This window comes from Marmota marmota, unplaced genomic scaffold, assembly GCF_001458135.2.
Source record: "Marmota marmota marmota unplaced genomic scaffold, marMar, whole genome shotgun sequence".
NCBI classification, from domain to species: Eukaryota; Metazoa; Chordata; class Mammalia; order Rodentia; family Sciuridae; genus Marmota; species Marmota marmota.
Window position 1 is genome coordinate 72,891,835 of NW_026000026.1, and position 21,191 is coordinate 72,913,025.

The window sequence follows — 21,191 nt, forward strand, 5'->3', positions numbered from 1 at the left end:
AACAAACTATTCCTCAGACCTCAAGTACAGATGTTCAAATTTAGAAGAGTAACCAATAAGCTGCATTTATCAGCTCAACCCATTTGAAAGTAACAGTAACCATCTGCAAGCATTGCGGAATTTCAAGTGATATGAGTGGCATCTAAACTGCAAATCAGCTTAGAGTTTAAAGACTATGCCTAACTTTGGAAGTTAATCAATATGCCAAGGAAATGCATGCAATGGGCCAAACATAGGGCAAAGGGTTAGGAAAAAGCCTTACGGTGCTCTGAAATTAGCTCCCACATTACCATTATAAGTTAAAGAAAGTCAAATTTATGGAAACTACAGTAAATATTATAGTATAAGAACATGCACATGCCAAACAAAATTTCCTTACCTCATCTGCCATGAGCCGCTTCAAAGTCTAGGAAATAGGAAAGAGGAGGAATAAGAGAAAAGAGATCAGTGAAATGCCAAGACACTTCCCAAACACCAGATGGGTTGGGGGAAAAAGGGAAGAAAAATAAACTGAAAGACTCTAAGCTACTTTCCACAACCTAAAAAATTTCTGCCAATGTATTTAGCACAGTCCCTTAGGTCAGTAGTAGAAAGAATTTGAAGAACACTAACATATGACTCTTAAAAAAAGTAAGATGGAGAACTGAACATACTCTAAATTCAATGACTAATAATTATGAAATGTGCCCAAAGTCATTAGTAAACAAGGAAATGCAACTTATAATCACAATGAGGTATCATTTTACCCTCTCAAGACTGCCAAAAACTTTCATGTCTATCTCGCTGTACAGCAACAGAGGATCTTACATATTGTGGGTGTTAATGTAAACTTCTGGGGCCACTCAGGAAAACCAAATAGTGTTATCTAGTAAGGTGAAATATGCACATAAATTACAACTCAACATATCAATTTCTACATATATACTATGTTGAAAAGTGCATGTAAAAATAGGAGGAAATGTGTTCATAGTCATACTATAAAATGTCTAAAACAACAATACAAATGGCCATCAAGGGTAGAATGGACAAATAAACTAGTATATTGATACAATGAAAACAATTATGCAAAGTGAATGAACTTGTAACTACTCAAATATACTACTGAATCATTATTTCATTTACTTGAACCCTACAAACAAGTAAAACTACATTATATTATTTAGGATGTAAAATTAGAAAAGGAATGATTACCACAAGTATCAAAACAGTGGTTACTTAGGGTGAGTAGAAGAGCTGTGATTGGGGAAAGGACAAAGTGGCTTCTGAGTACTTACAATGTTCTATTTCTTAACAGGAAATACAAGGGTGGGTAGATGGGTGTTATGGTTTGAATCTATAAATGTCCCCAAAAGAGCTCATATGTTAGGCAATGTACAATGTTCAGAGGTAAAAGCATTGGATTATAAGAGCTGTAGCCTCATCAGTGAATTAATCCATTTGATAGATTAATAATTCGAACTACTGGGTGGTAACTGTAAAACAAGTGGGACATGACTGGAGGAACTAGCTCACTGGTGGTATAGCCTTGAGTATATGTGGCCCTGGCCCTACCTTTTCTCTGCTTCCAAGAGCAGACAACCCTCAGCCACACCCTTCCACTATGATGCAATGGCTTCATCTAGGGCCCAGAGCAATGGAGTCAGCTGACCAGCTGATCATAGACTGAACATCTCAAACTGTGAACTCCTCTAATTGAATAGGTAGTTTTCCTTAGGTTTCCACAGTCATATATACTTGCCTATCTTGTAGCACTAGTCGTAGATTATAATTGTCATTTTTAAAATTTTTGCCTCCTTTATACCCTTACAGATTATGTTCCTTAAGGGCAGAGCCTGAGATTTAGTCATTATTATTGCCTATGAAAAAATACTGTAAACTAAAGCTACTTCCTTAAATTGTCAATCCCTAGAGAAGTCCTCAAAGTCTGTTCTACCTATTAATTGTATCAATGAAGAAACAGATACTGAGACAGGTGGAATAAATCATTAAAGCCACACAATTAGAGGCTGAGCTGGGTATTGAACTTAGGTCTCCAGTTTCCAAAACCCCAAAATCTTTGCATTCCCCAAATTCTTCGGTTTCTATTTCATGATCACCAACTCTTGCCTTTAGTTAAGAAAAATAAACACTCATTTTCATAAGAAGATACACCATTTCTCTTGCTTTCCTGGGGCATCATTAGAAATATTTGATCCTTAAAAAAATATTATCCATATTTTAGTGCTCAATTTGGAGTGAGGATCACAAAAGTGAATGACTCAGAATAAAAGCTGCATTTTCTGAACTAGTCCAACAGAGGGCAGCAACAACCAACAAAGTGAAGCACAGTATAGGCAAAATTCTGTTTCAGAACCCAAAAAAAAGCCCCAGGAACAAGCCCAATTATTTGAAATGAAAACCTGCTGCTAAAGTATATTGAGGGCACATGGTTTACTTATTTTATACTATGTGTTTTTCCTCAAAGATTCTGTATATACTGTATTTGGAAACAGCTTTGTTTAGTTTTTTTAAATTGTATCATTTGTTGTTTGGCAGAAGTTCCTAGATCATGAGAAGTAAAGAAATTAAAAGTACTGTACTCCAGGAAGAAAATACTACTGAGGCTGTATTTGTGCCCTGTGCTTCAGACATCCAAACTTTTTTATAATCTCTAATCATCCTTCCTCTAAATGCTTCTACTTTCACCACTCTCCTTGTTGGCTGNAAAAAAAAAAAAAAAAAAAAATTGATCCCTAGATCCACCCCCAACCCAATTCCCCAACCCAGCTCCACCATGCCACTGGCAAATTACTTTATCTTCCAACAGAAGTATGGAAATTTATTCTTAGAAAAGGGTGAAACAAAGGGTCTTTGGATTCAGGGATGGCAGGCACATTGTGGGCAATGATCCTACATACACAAAAAAGACCAAATAAGCCTACATCTACTATATACTGACATTCAGCACTTCCCACCTCGGGTCTCTCAGAACCCTGCAAAAAAGTCTTGAACCCTGAAACAGAATACTAAATCTTCTCTAGGGAATCAAAAAACAACCTAAAGCTACTGATGTAGTCTAAGTAGACTTTTGCAGACCTCCACTGTCCAATATGGCAGTCACTAGGCACAGGAATCTTAGGAGCACTTCTAACGTGGCTAGTGCAAATGAGAAAGAAATTATACTTTTAATATATTTAAATTTAAAAATCTAATTTAAATTAAAAATTATCTCTATTGTTAAACTTACATATGAATAGAACACTTTGGATATCCCATCTCATCACTTTTTTTCAACTATCCTTACTAACGAATAAAGAAAAGGAAATAAAAGGAATACAGATTGAGAAGAATATAAAACTGTTTGCAGATGATCTGATCATCTATATAAAAAATCTGAAGGATCCAACAAGAAGTATTCCTGGAACTAATAAGATTCCTAGGACTGGGGTTCTAGCTCAGTGGTAGAGCAATTGCCTAGCATGTGTGAGGCACTAGGTTTGATCCTCAGCACCACATAAAAATAAATAAATAAAATAGAGATATTCTGTTCATCTACAACTAAAAATATTTTTTAAAAAATAAATAATATCAAGTATGCAAGGTTAATATATGAAAGTCAATCCCTGTTTTTAATATGAAATTAAAACCATTTACACTGGCATCCCCTAAAATGATAAATACAGGTATAATCTAACAAAGTATGTACAAGATGTAAAACTACAAAACTCTGATGAATAAAGTCAATGAACTAGATAAATGAAGAGAGATTCCACATTCATGGACAGAAACATCAAATGTGTCACAATGTTGATTTTTCCCAAATTGATATACAGATTATAAATGTAATCCCAACCATAGCAAGTGGATACCAACAAACTGATTACAAAGTTTAGAAAGGTACAAGATCCAGAATAGTCAATATAATATTGAAGGAGAAGAACAAAATTGGAACACTGACCCTACATAACTTTAAGACTTAGTATAAAGCTACAGTAATCAAGACAGTATGATTAAGCAGGGCGCAGTGCATGCCTGTAATCCCAGCAGCTCAGGAGGCAGAGGCAGGAAGATCATGGGTTCAAAGCCAGCCTCAGCAACAGCGAGGAGGCTAAGGAACTCAGTAAGACCCTGTCTCTAAATAAAAAATACAAAATAGGGCTGGGGATGTGGCTCAGTGGTCTGGAGTCTTTGAGTTCAATCCCCAGTACCTCTTCCACCAAAATAAGTATGATTGGCAAAAACAAATCTCAACAACTAGCAAATCAAAGGAACAGAATAAAGAGTCCAGAAAATAGGCCCACACATAATCAACTAACCTTTGACAAAGAAGCAAAGTCAATATAAAGAAGCAAAGGTAAGGGGCTGGGGTTGTGGCTCAGCGGTAGAATGCTCACTTAGCATCCTTGAGACAGTGAGTTCNTTATTTTTATGTGGTGCTGAGGATCAAACCCAGTGCCTCATGCATGGAAGGCGAGTGCTCATCCCCTGAGCCACAACCCAGCCCAGTCCTTTTTAATTTTGAAACAGGGTCTCCCTAAGTTGCCGAGACTAACAAGATGATGTTAAGTTGGTTTTTGCTAAAGCTACTGGGATATCTGCCTCTTTGAGGGGAAAAATTAAAAAATAGTGTTCTGCAAAAGACAATGTTAATAGAATGAGAAGACAAGCCATTAGACTGGGGGAAAATATTCACAAAACACACATCTGATAATGAACTATTATCCAAAATATACAAAGAATTTAAAACTCAACAATAAGAGAACAACCCGATTAGAAAAGAGGGTCAACTACCTTACAGACACCTCACCAAAGATATACAAAGAACAAAAAATGAGCATGAAAAGATGTTTCACTTCATATGCCATAAGGGAAATTCAGATCAAAACAATTAGATACCTCACAAATCTATTACAATGGCCAAAATTCAGGATACTAATTAACACCAAAAGCTGGTTAGGATGTGGAAAAAGAATTCTCACTTATTGTTAAAGGAAATGCAAAATTGTAGAAGCGCTTTGGAAGACAGTTTGGCAACTTCTTATAAAACTAAACATATTCTACTATACTACCCAGCAATCAAGCTCCTTGGTATTTATTTATCCAAAAGAGTTAAAACATTCTACACAGAAAAACTGCACAAATACTTGTAACAGTAGTTTTATATATTCGTAATTGCCCAAACTTAGAAGTAACCAAGATTTCCTAAGAAGGTGAATCAATAAATAAACTGTGGTACACTGTCTTTTGACAATGGGGTGTTATTTAGCACTAAACAGAAATGCACTATTAAGCCATAAAATGACATTTAAGGAATTTTAAATGCAAATTACTAAGTAAAAGCAGCCGACATGAAAAAACTATAAACTGTATGATCCCAACTGTATGACATTCTGGGAAAGGCAAACTATGGAAACAGTATAAAGTGGTTGCAAGGGTAAGGAAAGAAGGATGAATGCAAAAAGTACCGAGAACTTTTAAGGCAGTGAAAATACTCTATATAATAAAATAACATATTTATTCAAACCCATAGAATGTATAATACTGGGCTGGGATTGTAGCTCAGAGGATGACTGCACTATGCAAAGCAGAGAGCAACCTGCTAAAATGACAATACCTTTTATTTTATTTTTATGTGGTGCTGAGGATCAAACCCAGTGCCTCACACATGCTAGGCAAGGACTCTACCCCTGAGCCATAACCTCAGCCTGTCGTAACATTTTTTTTTCTTTTTTCTTTTTTTATTTTTTATTGTTGGTTGCTCAAAACATTACATAGTTCTTGACATATCATATTTCACACTTTGATTCAAGTGGGTTATGAACTCCCATTTTTACCCCGTATACAAATTGCAGAATCACATCAGTTACACATCCATTGATTTACATATTGCCATACTAGTGTCTGTTGTATTCTGCTGCCTTTCCTATCCTCTACTATCCCCCCTCCCCTCGTAACAATTTTTAGAATAATCTTTCACTATGTGCAATTAATTATTTGTAAAAGCACAGCATTTTTCTACAGAATTTTTTATTTAACAGACTTAGATCAGTAGATAAATGTCTAAAGGTGACTAGGTGGTATAAGTAAAGAGCTTTACAGAATTGCATTTATTAAGGAGTTTCATCTTTTTTAAAAGATTCTCAGTTTTACCAAATCTCATTTAAATCAACACAAACTACTCAAAGGTACTCTGCCACAAAAGTAACAGTTTGCATATAAATACACTTGTAATATAAATTCACTTGGCAGGATACTGCTGTACACTAAATCAACATAAAAATGAAAAGCTATCACTTCACTCTCCATCCAGACAATAATTCAGGTTCTGATTCAATTACCACATCCTAATGTAATGTGTGGTAAGATAAATCTTTTGGTTACCATCTATAGGAAATTAAATACTTTCTAGACAATTTATAGTTTGTAAGAAACAGAAACAACAAAAAGTCAAAGGACCCCAAGGTATGTGAGAACTAATTAAATTCACTGAGTTTAATTATTATTTTAATTATTTAATAATTATTAAAATTATTGTTTTAATAATTGATCACATCCTGATCAATTATTAAAATAATAAATGTAAATGAACTTCAATGGTGATATGTATTAAAACTTTGGTTTTTAAAAAATGGGCCAATGGGACAAAACTTGGCAGTCTTCTGGACAGAGGTTCTCTGCTTGCCTAGTAACTGAAGTGTACCTACTGTGAACTCAAGGCTATAAGAAACTTCCTCTAAGGAACTGATTCACCTCTACTTGAATTTCCAAGATCTTTAACTTTTCACTCTAAAAATAAATAAATAAATAAATAAATAAATAAATAAATAAATAAATAGATTTCTTAAAAGGCACAGGGCTAGAGATGTGGCTCAGTGGTGTAGCACCTGCCTAGCATAGCCTTACCTTTGATGCCCAACACTGGTGGGGAAGGGGAAGGACCAGAAAAAGAACAGTCTCTTGGCACAGGATGTTCACTGTAGCCAAGTAAAAGGTAATTATGTAGTGTTCTTAGCAGCAGGGAGGTTAGCAGGGATCTAATAAGAGAATATGGCTAAATATTACTCTGAACAGAGTATATTACATAGCAAAAAGTGTTTCCAACTTTATCACTGAGCATCAGAAGTACAGGTAATGATGGCCAGTAATTCCAGGAACCATGTAGCTAGCAAAGGGGAAATATAAGCCCACAACTGCAAGCCTACATCTCAATACTTTATAAATATCTAGTTCAGGATAACATATCAGAACATTCCAATTATAGCTGAGTTCTTGGCTGAATGGATTACCAAGACAGTTGGACACCACTTGGGAAGTGAAAATGGCCAAATTATATTGTTATATTGAGTATTTTGTACACTTAACGAATGTTTAACAACAAATCCCATCAGTATGTACAACTATAATGCACCAAAAAAAAAAAAAAAAAAAGTGGGAAGCCAGGAATGGTGGAGCATGCCTGCAATCCCAGTGACTCGGGAGGCTGGAGCAGGAAGATTGCAAGTTCAAAGCCAGCTTGAGCAACTTAGTGAAGTCCTAAGCAACTTAGCAAGATCCTGTCTTGAAATAAAAAAATAAAAAAAGACTGAGGGATGTAGCTCACTGGTAAAACACCTTTGAGTTCAATCCCTGGTACAAAAAACGAAAACAAACAAAATAGAAACATCAAACAAAAAATAAAATGGGAAAAAATTCTGAATTAAATAAACACATTTAAAATGGGGGGAAAAAAAGACTAATGCCTTTCTCTAGGAATGAAAGCACCCTGGTCTCAGCCCACAAGGCATATTTAAGAGTTCTTGAAGAAAATATTCAATTATGGGACAGCATGACTCCTATAGGAGTCTCCAAATCCTTTGAAAATTAATAAGCCCTCAAGAAAGAACAAAACCTACCAATGAATAAAATGGGAAGTGTCACTGCAGTCAACAACAGATTCCTTTCAAATCCTAATACCTCTACCCAGGAAAGACAAGTAAAGCATCTGTTATCCAGAATCATACAGAAAAGAGATCTGGGTCCAGCTTTGATTCATTTATTCTACCATAGGACTGATATTCAGTTCCTTAATATAATGAGGCAATTGGGGTTGCAACATGGACTTGTATTCAATTACCAATGAGTCCTAATCTAGTTTTGCCACAAAATGGACCACATTTCCACTGAAGGACAGTAAAACAAGGTAAGCTGTTTTTAGTCTACCACATTTTCAATCTTCCTTCCTTTAGGAATACATAATCTCATAAGACTACTAAGAATAATAAATAATAAAATAGATATAAAGCACTTTGTTTTTCAAAGCACTTTGTAAAAGTTAAATAACATATGGTGGAACCACTAAAACTGGCTCATCTACCTCTTCAATTCGCACTCCTTACACAAAAGTCAATTAGAACCGGAGAGAAGAAAATAATGGATAACTTTAGTTCAGATAAAAGCTTTCCCTTTGGGCTGGGGATGTGGCTCAAGCGGTAGCGCGCTCGCCTGGCATGCGTGCGGCCCGGGTTCGATCCTCAGCACCACATACAAAACGAAGATGTTGTATCCGCCGATAACTAAAAAATAAATATTAAAAAAAAAAAAAAAAAAAGCTTTCCCTTCCATTTTCTTAGAATGCCCTAAGACGAATGGCAAATGAATCAATATCTTATCTCATCTACCATTTACAGAGAAACCAGGTTCTGATATCACTACTTATTGGTGCCTACAGTCTAAACAGAGGTTGTATAGAGTTGGAGTACTCACCTCAAAAGTAAAGGAAAAAAAATGGCACCTCAAGAAAAACAAAGGCAAAAAATGACCAGAAATTGAAAAATGTGGACTAAAAAGATAGAAAAACAAAATGTGTTTAAGGGGGAAAAGTCAAAAAATTACCTAGCAATTGCCAGAATTGGAAAGAACCTAGACTCATGTTCTCCATGACCACTGAGGAAAAAGTGCTAAAGGAGAAGGTAAGACTCAAGCAGTTCATCCACAAGGTTCCACACTGCCTCAGCAGCCAAACAGCTAAACTCAGCACTAAAGAGTAAAACTTTTTAGTTTCACAAAACCTACATGTATTTCATAAACATGTAATTTTCATGTCAGCTATGCTTTGATAAAGCTAAGAAGGATGAATAGATAATAAATTAATTAGAATTCATACAAGAAGCAACAAAGGGAACATAATCAGACATAACAAGATCTTTCATTCCTCATTACGACTTCTTTCTAAAAGATCCTAGGCAGTAGCCCATGTCAATCACAAACTGAAATAATTTGCTTATAAATTCAAAGCAACAAACTCAATTTCCTTCACAATTGTCAAAAACTGTTGGTTTACAATAAACCTCATTTTCCAAATCATAATTAAAATGAAGGGAAACTATCTTAATATTAGCAGTTGATTCTCTAAGGGGCCCAAATTATTCCTCTAGTGGTCCAAGAGGGCAAAATCTCTGAGGAAAAGGAAAAAGTAACTTCTTGCCTACAGCTCAGTTCATCTTAAGGCCCTAGATTGGCTAGACTGTATCCTGGAAAGTTGGTAGCCAACACACAAAAAGGAAAGGGGGCCAGGCGTGGTGGTGCATGCCTGTAATCCCAGCAGCTAGGGAGGCTGAGGCAGGAAGATCACGAGTTCAAAGCCAGCCTCAGCAATTTAGTGAGGTCCTAAGCAACTCAATGAGACTTGTCTTTAAATAAAATATAAAAAGGGGCTAGGGATGTGGCTCAGTGATTAAGCACCCCTGAGTTTAATCCCTGGTTTAAAAAAAAAAAAAAAAGCCACTCCAGTTTCACTATTCCACTATAGGGGAACAGGTGGAAACCATACCAGAGACACTGCATGTCTCCTACAGGTCTACAGTGCCTGCCCTTCATACTATAAGGCACTAATGGATTAAGAAAACAAGTTGTCAACGAAGAAAGTGCTCAGAGTCTCGAAAATCCTAATTTCCTATCAAGTGTCAAACAGACATACCAATCTTCTTTGCTTCTAGGTAGGAGGTAAAAGCCTGTACATGTATTCTGTCATTTGGTGAGAGGACAGTAAGCAAAACTTCCTTCCTTTTAAATATCCTAAGTTTCTGATAAAGACTTTTTTGAGTACTTACACAGAAAATAAAATAACATTCACCTATTTTTCCAAACTTTCAACATATATCTTCAACTCTGAATACCGTGCTTGTTCACTGCCTGAGCTTGGAGAAGATTGTGATTGCTCCTTTAAAAAAAGGGGTGTTGTCCATTCATTTAGAAACAGTCAGTGACTCAGGAATGCTGTTTCCCAATCACCGTAGCAACTGTCTTCTCCTCCCATGTTATGATGTGAGTAGCAGGACATCTATTCTTCCTCATGGGTGGGCACGTGTGTGACACACCCAAAGCCTAGCAGACAGGAAGTTTCTGTAGTTGCTATCACTTCTACAAGCAGGCAACAAGTATAAGGGTAGTCTGTATTAAATTCCATTTCCAAACTCCTTTCATTTCTAAATGATGGTTTTGCCTCTTTATTTCCTATCCACACACCATTCCTGATACCTAGGAATAATCATAGCCTACTGATAACACCTTAACTGATAAAGCAACATAGTAGTATATTGCTACTCAAAAAGCCAGAACTGATCTTATGAAATTACAGTAAATATTTTCTGGCCTTGTACAAATCCAGGAAAAGATTTTATTATGAGAACATCTTAGTGGGGAGAGAGGAGGTAGAGTACATAGATGAAATAAAATTTCATTACTCCTCTTCATCAGAAATATAAGCCACAGTTAACATCCTATCCTTCTAATGCTTCCAGTAATCATACTATGTTGAAGTGTAATATTCTAACACAAACACATACAGAATTTCATACCATAGTACTTAGGCTCCAGGTATCAAGTTTGGTTTTTTGGGTTCTATTTAAACTAACTCCAATTTCTGGGGGAAGAGAGAGATAGAGAGATAGATTGTTTTTATATATTTTAACATTTTCTTTTTTTAAAAAAGGTATCATTTTATGATACAATATACAATTCCATTTCAAATAAAAATAGAAATTTTCAGAGTTTAGAAAAGTGGAAAGTGTTTATGACACTAAAAGCAGAAAACAAGTGTAACCTATAATAGCAATTGTAAAATAATGACCAGAATATTCAAATACTATGTGAAATAAAAATGAGAAACAGAAATTTGGAGTTCTTAAATATTTTTTTGAAAATATATGTATGACTAGGCACAATGGCATACTCCTGTAATCCCAGTGACCTGAGAAGTTGAAACAAAAGGATCACAAGTTCAAAGCTAGCCTCAGCAACTTAGCAAGGCCCCATCTCACAATAAAAAAATAAAAGAGGCCAGGTGTAGTGGCACATGCCTGAAATCCCAGCAGCTCAGGAGACTGAGGCAGGAGGAGCCTAAGTTCAAAGCCAGCCTCAGAAATTTGGCAAGGCCCTACGCAACTTAGTGAAAATCCTGTTTTAAAAATATAAATAAATAAATAAATAAATAAATAAATAAATAAATAAAGCTGGAGATGTAGCTCAGTGGTTAAGTGCCCCTGAGTTCAAATCCTAGTATCAAAAATAATAACAACAACAACAACAACAACAATAATAATAAAGGGCTGAGAATGTAGCTCAGTGGTAAAGCACCCCAAGTTCAATACCACAAAAAAAGGAAGTAAAAGGGAAATGTAGTGCATCTTTTCATATAAAAACACAAAAAAATCATCTAAAAGCAAAACATCATCTAATTCCTATACTCAAATTCCCACCAGTATTTACTCTTTTCCAGTAGTACTTCTTTTAAGAAATACTCTAACAGGACAGAGTTACAAAATTTAGGAGTAACAATGCAATGTAGGGCAGAATATTAAATAGTGGAGTCTAAAACCTAGCTCAACTCTGAGCAATGTAATACCTCTTAATACCGCTAGGCCTTTGTAAGGAAGTTGGATCAGATCATTTCCAGGGGCTCTTCAGACCCCTTAAAGACTGTACTTAGTTACTTCTGCTCTTTTTGAGGGCAGAACTAGTGCCTACTGCTTGCCTGATAATACATATCCTGCAGTGGCTTTTCACCACTTCTTCTTGTGGTTTCAATCACAGGAAACAGACGTCACCCACGGGCCTACAAGTAAGTAACGAACAAGCCCTGGCAGATGCAATGAGCTGCCAGCTAAGACCAACTCCCATCTTTTTAAAATACAAGAATCAAGAAATCACTAGAGACCTCTATGCCTGGGCAACCTTGACACATATATCTTTCAAAAACATTAACAAAATTTAAAATATTTCTATAAGCTGCATGAAGATAAAATAATTTTAGAATAATCTAAAACCATCTGCCTCAATGGCCAAATTCAAGCGTTGAGGGAATGCTACAGCTTAGAGGGTGTGTGGGTTTAAGGAAAAAAAATAGTGCACCAGCTACCACCACCATTTTTTGTGGAGATTCACACATATCCTGAGGACTTGAGATTCATTCTTGTCTTCTTTATTTAATATTTTATGTAAACCTTTCTATGCCCATGAAAGATTACAATACTAATATATTCAAATAACATGGAGATTTAGTGATTACGCACTTTAAATGTATGTTAATAATCTCTAGAGCACTAGGTCAAATACCGTCCTGTTTATAATAGTAAAAGTTGGCAGCCTTGCACTATATAAAATAATGCAGAGATTTTTAATCCTACAGACTTGTTTCTTCATTAAGAAATTTAATTTAACTTCATTAAGTCAAAACTAACATACTATCTCTAGACATGAATAATAATTTTTTCTCACAAAGATCTTTTATGGTCAGGGTAGTAATAATACTAATTCTCTCTGCCCCATAGTTACCTTGGTTAGAGGGGACTGATATTTTCAAAACTGTCAATCCCCTAAATTAGACCACGTAAATGAAGAGCCCTGAAAATAATCTCAAGATTCCTAAGGCTAACAGTGAAACTAAAGTACACAAATGAATACTGCTGACATAAGCTAAACACTACCATTGCTCTCAAGAACCTTATAAGCTAGAAGGAGGTAAGGCCCCCAAACAAGATATAAATATATATATTTTTTATTCAGAAATGTCTAAAGAAGCCAAGCATGAGAGCACACACCTGTAATCGCAGTTAATGAGGCAGCTAAGGCACAAGGATTATAAATTTAAGGATAGCCTGGGCAATTTAGCAAGACTTTACCTTAAAATTTAAAAAATGAAATAAAAATTTTTTTAAAACTCTGGGGATGTAGCTCAGTGGTAGAACACCTCTGAGTTCCATTCCCAGTACCTCCCTGCCCACCAAAAAAGTCTTCTTAAATAAGCATGCAACCAAAAGCTAAACTACACTGTATTGGAGAAATGTTTAGAAGAAAAAATAAGGACCAAAGACAGGCTCAGATTGTTTCTACCACTTACCCACCTGTGACCACAATTTGGTTTTATATCTTTGATATTTTTACAATCTAGCTCTCTAAAAATCTGAAAAGATAAATGTATCAAAATTCATAAAGACTGGAAATCAAACAAGCTTAACTCCATGTCTTGGTAGCAGAAATGATTTGCTAGAACACTGACATTAACACTAATCTTTTTTTTTTTTTAATTATTATTTTTTTTTTATTGTTGGTTGTTCAAAACATTACATAGTTCTTGATATATCATCTTTCACACTTTGCTTCAAGTAACACTAATCTATTCATGTTCTTAGATAATCCTGGTTTACTTACTGTGACCACCACACATCACATGTCCCAACACTGATATCAATATGCATTACAAGCTACAAAGTGCTAGTTTTCTGTCCTTTTTTCTACAGGATTTTATAGAAAGGGAACTTAAAAGCCCTTGCCCGGGATACAATAATCTCTTGAAGTCCCATTAATCCTTATGATTGCTGTAATCAGGCCATTCCTCTTCAGTACCACCAAACATTCAAAACTCAGTTTCAGTTCACACTTTTCCCTACCTCACCTCACAAAAGCCTTCTCTCTCTACTCTGCGGATCATATCCCCCAACTTCTATTAAGCTATCTGAAACTTCAAACAATTATATTTGGGTCATTCATAGAATTGGGGTATTAGCTCAGGCCTTGGAGAAGATTCATGATAATCTCTAATTTTACAAAAAAAGGAAAACAAAAGTGACTTGCCCAGAGTTCATATAAGGTTAATTAGTAGCAAAGTCACAACTAAGCAGCAATATATGGAAAGAATACTGCACAGAGAGTGGGAGATAAAGAGTTTAGTTCTAGTCTAGCTATAAATTTGAACAGATCACTTTGGAGGCTTACATTTCTTCTTCTTCTTCTTCTAAACATTTTTTTTTAGTTATACATGGACACAATATCTTTATTTTATTATTTTCATGTGGTGCTGAGGATTGAACTCAGTGCCTGACATGTTCGAGGCAAGTGCTATGCCACTGAGCCACAACCCCAGCCCTAACATTTCTTTTTTTTTTAAAATATTTTTTAAATTTATTTTTTAGTTTTAAGTGAACATCATATCTTTATTTTATTTTTATGTGGTGCTGAGAAACAAACCCAATGCCCATGAGTGCTAGGCAAGCACTCTACACTGAGCCACAACTCCAGCCCCCTAACATTTCTTAATCTATAAACAGGTTAAATTAAATAATTTTAGGTTTCTTGCCAGGTTTAGTGGTACATGAAGCATGTACCACTATATACCAGAGAGGAGGAGGCAAAAGAGTTGTAAATTTGAAGTCAGCCTTGACACCTTAGCAAAAACTTGTCTCAAAATAAAAAATATAAAAGAGCTGGGGGCGTAACTCAGTAATAGAAGCACCTGAGCATTCAATCCCCAGTACCATATGCACACAAAAAAAGAGAGAGAGATGGAAAGGAAACAAATATTCGGATTCTTTATACCTCTAACATTCTAAGATTCTGAATTTCAGGTCTTCTTTTAACTCAATAATATTTCCAAAAAACTTCCTCACTTCTCTGAATTTCTTCAGCATTTAAAGTCTATTCTCACAGCTTTCTGGATTTTTTTTTTTTTTTTTAAACAGGGTCTCTGTTGCCTAGGCTGGTTTTAGAACTCATGGGGCTCAAATGATCCTCCTCTCTCAACCTCCTGAGTAGCTGGGATTATAGAGCATACCACCACACCCAGTTCTCTTAGAACTTACTGGTATAAAGAGGGCTGAGATTACGATTTCTTAAAAAGAACCTGATGCAATAACCACATGACTTCTCGATTAGCCTTTGGATCCAGGGTAGATCAGGCAGGCAAACAAACAAACAAAAACCTCTCTTCTTTCTTCCTCACTACAAGTCATACAGAAAATTCTAGTTTCAGGTACTTAGATTTCTGTGGTAGTGCCTTAATTATTAACCACAGGCAAGTAATTGCCAAGTCTAAGGAACAAACTTCAGCTGTTTCCAGACTCAGAAGAGACCCTGAAGTTACTAATCATTTGCAATTCTTACAGTCAAGTTTCAGGGCCTCTTTTCTTCAAGGGCTGGGGTTGTAACTCAGTGGTGGAGCACTTGCCTAGCACATGTGAGGCACTGTGTTCGATCCTCATCACCGCATAAAAATAAATAAATAAAGGATATTATGTCCACCTACAACTAATAAAATAAAAAATAAAAGAGATATCTTTAAGAATACCAAATGCCAAATAAAAAAATATAAAGGGACTAACTATAGTGACAACCTTAGCAATAAAACTCCTAAAAAGTGATGCTGCTGAAGTTGTTCTACTTACAAAGGAGATAAGACTACATTTAAAAATAATAATTCTTATAACTGCGTAATAATTCCTGAACTAGGGTTAAGATAGGTTTTGCATGTACTGTAACAGCTACTTTTTAATGCTTAAGAAAGGTTTAATTAAGATCTTCTACTAGCTTCAAAGTCTAAATTACTAAATATGAAAAGCACTTAGGCATTTAGCCAATGCACTTTGTACATTTAAACCTAGTACTCCTTTCCCACCAACTGAACTCTATAGTTTTAGGAGTCTATAGATAACCAAGGACTCAAAAGGAACAGCACCAAAATTTTCTAAGAAATTTCTAGCAGTGAATATTCTTTTTTATATTACAGGCACAAAAAGAGGACACATGTCAACTGTCACTACAATGTAGTGCATAAACTTGGGATTTTGTTTTTGTTTTCTGTAGTGGGGATTGAACCCAGGGCCCTTTACCACTGAGCTACATCCCCACCCTTTTAATTTTGTAGTCTTGCTAATTTGCCCAGGCTGGCCTCCAACTTACAATCCTGCACCATTTCTGAGTTTCTGGGATTATAGGCATGTGCCACCAAACTGGCACAATATAGGATTTTTGGTACTGGGGACTGAACCCAGGGGCAATCAACCAATGAACCACATCCCCAGCCCTTTTTTATATTTTATTTAGAGAGGGCCTCCCTAAATTGCCGAGGCTGGCTTTAAACTTGCAATCCTCCTGCTTCAACCTCCTGAGCTGCTGGAATTACACGCATGAGACACTGCACCCAGTAATATATGGATTTTTTAATAGCTAGACCTAGTTTGAATTCTAGCTCTGTCACTAATTCTACATCCTCAAGCAGGTTACTTGATCTCATTAAATACTAGTTTAACCACCTATAAAATGAAAATGATAATAATATCTATTTTATGAGGTCAATGTAGAGATTTATAAAATACCAAATCTAAAGCTCTTTAGCACAATACTAGAAATATGATAAGCATGCAATAAACGTGCTTTTAACAACTGCTGTTGTTATTGTTACTCCTTATCCTTCCAGTCTGCAAAGAATTAATCATCATCTTTTTTTTAGTTGTTGAACAACTTTTATTTTTACTTATTTACATTTGGTACTGAGAATTAAACCTAGTGCCTCACACATACTATGCAAGTGCTCTACCACTGAGCCACAACCCCAGCACAGAATTAATCTTCTTTATATATAAAGAAGCTGAATACTCAGTTATTTATACATCAGAAGACTGATATTATACAACCTATAGCACAATAAATATAGGAAAATAAAAGATTATTATTATGTAATATTAAAAAAATGTCTTCTCTGATATAAGGGGGGTGACTCATAATGGGGTTGGGAGGGAGAGCAAGGGATTACCTCTAGATAGGGAACAGGGGTGGGAGGGAAAGGGAGGGAGAAGGGGAATAGCATGGATGGTGAAATATATGTATGAAGATGTGAATTTGGTGTCAACATAACTTATAATCAGAGATATGATAATTTATTGTATAATGGTGTATTAAGAATTGTAATGCAAAATCAATCAATCAATCAATCAAAAAAAAAAAAAAAAAGCAAGCCAGGATAAATGGAATCCCAAAGGTCCCAGATCCTAAAAGTATCGGAAATGTTGTTTTGCCTATAGGTAAAATTTTACACCCCAAAGCAAACATAGAGAATATAACTCACAATTCAACAGTGGAAAAGAGGTAAATTTAAGGAATAAATTATAAAACCTCTAGAAGAAAACAGAAAAATCTCAGTGACTGTGGATTTTTTGGAATATGAAATAATAAATTAAAAGCAAAAATGAAAAAGATCAGATGTCAACAAAATGAAATATTTTCGTGCTTTCAAAATATATTGTTAAGAAAATGAAGTGGAAGACCACAAGAGTAATAAAATGTATTTGCAAAATATACATATATACCAAAGACCTGTATTTAATAAAAAAAAATTTAGAGGACAAATCTTGAATAGAGTCTTCAAGAAAAACATACAAAGAACAAATACGGACATGAAAAGATGTTCAATAACATTAGGGACTTGCAAGTTAAAGTCACAGAGATACCAACACATACCCACTAGAATAGCTAAAACTTAAAACTGATCATACAAGAGCTGGCAAGGAACTCTTATACATTGCTACTGGAAATGTAAAGAAAAACAACTTATCTGGAAAACAATTTGGCAATTTCTTAAAAAAATTAAACATAGATCTAACATATGAACCAGTCATTTCACTCACTGATATTTACCAAAATGAAATGAAGACATGTCCAAACAAAAACTTGTCCATGAATGTTCATTAGAAAAAAGAAAGTATAAAAAAACTGTAAAAAACCCCAAATGTCCATCAATAGGTAAATAAATAAACTATGATAAATCCATGACAAAATATTACTACTCAGAAATAAAAAGGAATGAAAATATATATAATCCAGGACACCATAAATTCTTATCTGTATTTGCTACCCTAATAAAATGCCCAAAGGACTAATACTGCCTAAGGACTAGTTATATAACTACCAAGGATGGAATTTTTCAATTTTCCATCTAAGTATGCCTTATTTTGGGGAGGGGGCTCAAAATCAAGGCCTGCACATACTAAGCAAGTGCCAGCCCCCATGTGTTTATTGTAATTCAATTCCATTTGCTTATTTTCTTTTGTTTCTCTGTTCCATCCCTCTTAAGTCTCTCCCTCCCCTAGTACTAGAGATTGAATCCAGATGTGCTTTACTACTGAGCTACATCTTCAGCCCTTTGTATTTTTAAGTTTTGAAATAGGGACTCATTAAGTTGGTGCCTCAAAAATGCAATCCTCCTGCCTCAGCCTCATTAAATTGCTAGGATTACAGGTATGCACCACTGTGCCTCTGGCTTCTGTGCCTTTTGAAGGAAAGGAATTTAAACAATATTTAAAGGGAAAATTGACTCTCCCTAATTGTTACACAGCCAAGCAATAAAGAACTGGTTTCTTCAATTTTCCCTCAGTCTCAAAGCTTTTAGTGTACCTGTTCCTCTTATAAAATCATTTCCTACTACACCAGCTATTCTTCAATCCTAAAATTTACTAAAAGAAACACAGAATCTAAACTTTCTGCTTCTCTACATCCATGTATTCATCTGATTTCTACATCTTAGCCCCTTGATATTTCCAACCTACAAATGCAAAAAGTGCTACATTGGTGTTTGTTTGGGTTTGATGACATGAAGGTCCCCTCCAATTCTACAGTTTAAGGTTCCATTCATAACTGTAAAACTGAGTGGAAGAAAGAATCTCAAAGTTGAGAGAACAATGATTCACCTAGTTATCCTGCAATCAGTGGTAAAATGCATTAAAATATCAGCCTAAATATTCATCTTTTCCTTCAGTAATTTTTTAATTTCTTAAGAAGGGTTCGCTAATTTTAACAACTGAGACAAGAAAATATAGTTAAATATGTTCAATGATTAAAATATTCTTTTGTGGGCTGGAATTATGGCTCAGTGGCAGAGGGCTTGCCTCACACAGGTGAGGTACTGGATTCAATCCTTAGCACCACATAAAAATAAATAAATGAAATAACAATATTGTATCCATCTACAACTGAAAAAAAAAAAAATTCTCTTGCCACGCATACTACTGCACACCAGAAACTTGGGAGGCTGAGGCAGAAGGATCACAAGTTCAAGACTAGCCTGGGGCAACTTAGTGAAACCCCACCTGAAAATAAAAAATAAAAGGTCTGGAGATATAGTTCAGTGGTAAAAAGCCCCTGGGTTCAACCCCCAGTACTCCCACAATATGTGTGTGTATGTGTGTGTGTGTGTGTGTGTGTGTGTGTGTGTGTGTATTCTTTACTTTTCAATTTTAGCTTCAGAAATTTTAGTGTCAACAGCTTCTGACTGCCCCTGATTCCATGGGGTTGGTTGTGCTTAAACCAGCCCATACATCAGGAGGCAAAGAATAAAAACAGAGAGAGATGACAGGCATCTGGGAAGAGGAGAGTGTGTGGTTTTGGTTCAACCCACCCCAACTAAGGGCAAATACCCAATGCCACTTTGCTGATGGCAAGAGGTATATTCTTTCTTACTGTTTTCAAACATAAATGATTGAAAATAGAAGGCTCAAAACACACACACACACAAAGTAATACAAAGTACATTTCAAAATTGGAATGATTTTTGTAGTCATTAATGATTTCTGCTATTGAAACATAAAATGCATATAAAAACCCTATTTCTTTATAATGTCTTGTATTTCTTGCTAATATAATGCCTTGTAGTTTTTAATAAACATGATTTCAACCTTTTCCTCTAATTCATATGTGGCATAAAATCTTACCTTTTAGGCCTCTACTACATTCCTATAAGAATATAATATTCCCTAAGAATAACTTAACAATCTATTTACAAAAAACACTGAGGGCCCTCAGGGATAATAAAAGGTTATTTTATCATACAGGACATAAAATTTATCTATTCTGATCCAGATGCTCATCAAAGTTAAAGCATTCCTCATTTATTACTATTTTCTTAGCTTTTATAACACACACTATTAGCAGAAATTTTCAAAAAATTTTCATAAAATTTTCAGCTATTTTGTTTGGTTTTTGTGGTACTGGGAATTTGAACAAAGGGCCTTACATATGAAAGGCAAGTAATCTACCACTGAGCTACCATCCAATTTTATTTTATTTTGAGACACAGTCTACTTAATTTGCCCAGTTAGCCTCAAATTTGCAATCCTGGGGCTGGGGTGAGGGCTCAGCAATAGAGCACTTGCTTAGCACATGTGAGGTTCTGGGTTCAATCATCAGCACCGCATATAAACAAATAAATAAAGTATTGTATCCAACTACAACTAAAAAATAAATATTAAAAAACAAATTGCAATCCTGTCTGGGTCTCCCAAGTCATTAGGATTATAGACATGTACTACCAAACCAAACTTTCAGTTCTTTTTTAAAAAATACTCCAATATTTACCTATTCTCTCAATTGTAGGACAGTCTTACATCCTGTGAGAGAGCATTTCTTTTGTGAAAAGTACACGTAGGGCTGGGATGTGGCTCAGCGGTAGAGAGCTTGCTTAGCACGTGCGAGGCCCCAGGTTCGATCCTCAGCACCACATAAAAAATAAATAAATAAAATAAAGATATCGTATCCAACTACAACTAAAAAAAAAAGTACATGTAACAATACCAGGTGGACCTGTGTGTGGACTGTCTTTAAAGACAAGGCAGAAGGAAGCTGGGGATGGTGGCACAAATTTGTAATCACAGCAGCTTGTGAAACTAAGGCAGGAGGATCAGGAGTTCAAAGTCAGCCTCAGCAATGGTAAGGTGCCAAGCAACTCAGTGAGACCCTGTCTCTAAATAAAATACAAAACAGAGAATAGGGCTAGGATGTGGCTCAGTAGTTGAATGCTCCTGAGTTCAATCTCCAGTATCCAAAAAAAAAAAAAAAAAAAAGTTAAAGAAAAAGACAAGGAAGGAGGAATAGCTGAAATTTTCAAGGTTATCATTTTATTATCTCAAACATCT

At 35.4% G+C, this 21,191-nt stretch overlaps 2 protein-coding genes across 3 annotated transcripts in view; both read right to left on the minus strand.

Moving 5' to 3' along the window:
- The window catches only part of Diaph1 (diaphanous related formin 1), a 93,499-nt gene that overhangs the window by 68,129 nt on the left and 4,179 nt on the right, over window positions 1–21,191 (minus strand). Inside the window, exon 2 of one of the 2 annotated variants that reach the window (XM_015485491.2) lies at window positions 380–406. The exons of the other annotated variant lie outside the window; for it this stretch is intronic. Within the exon in view, the coding sequence (XP_015340977.1) occupies window positions 380–406 (27 nt within the window). The remainder of the gene's footprint in view (window positions 1–379; window positions 407–21,191) is intronic. 2 annotated transcript variants of the gene reach the window in all.
- Hdac3 (histone deacetylase 3) overlaps window positions 13,680–21,191 on the minus strand; it is a 29,622-nt gene continuing 22,110 nt past the window's right edge. The window contains exon 17 of the mRNA XM_048811703.1: window positions 13,680–13,904. The gene's annotated coding sequence lies outside the window, so the exon portion shown is untranslated. The remainder of the gene's footprint in view (window positions 13,905–21,191) is intronic.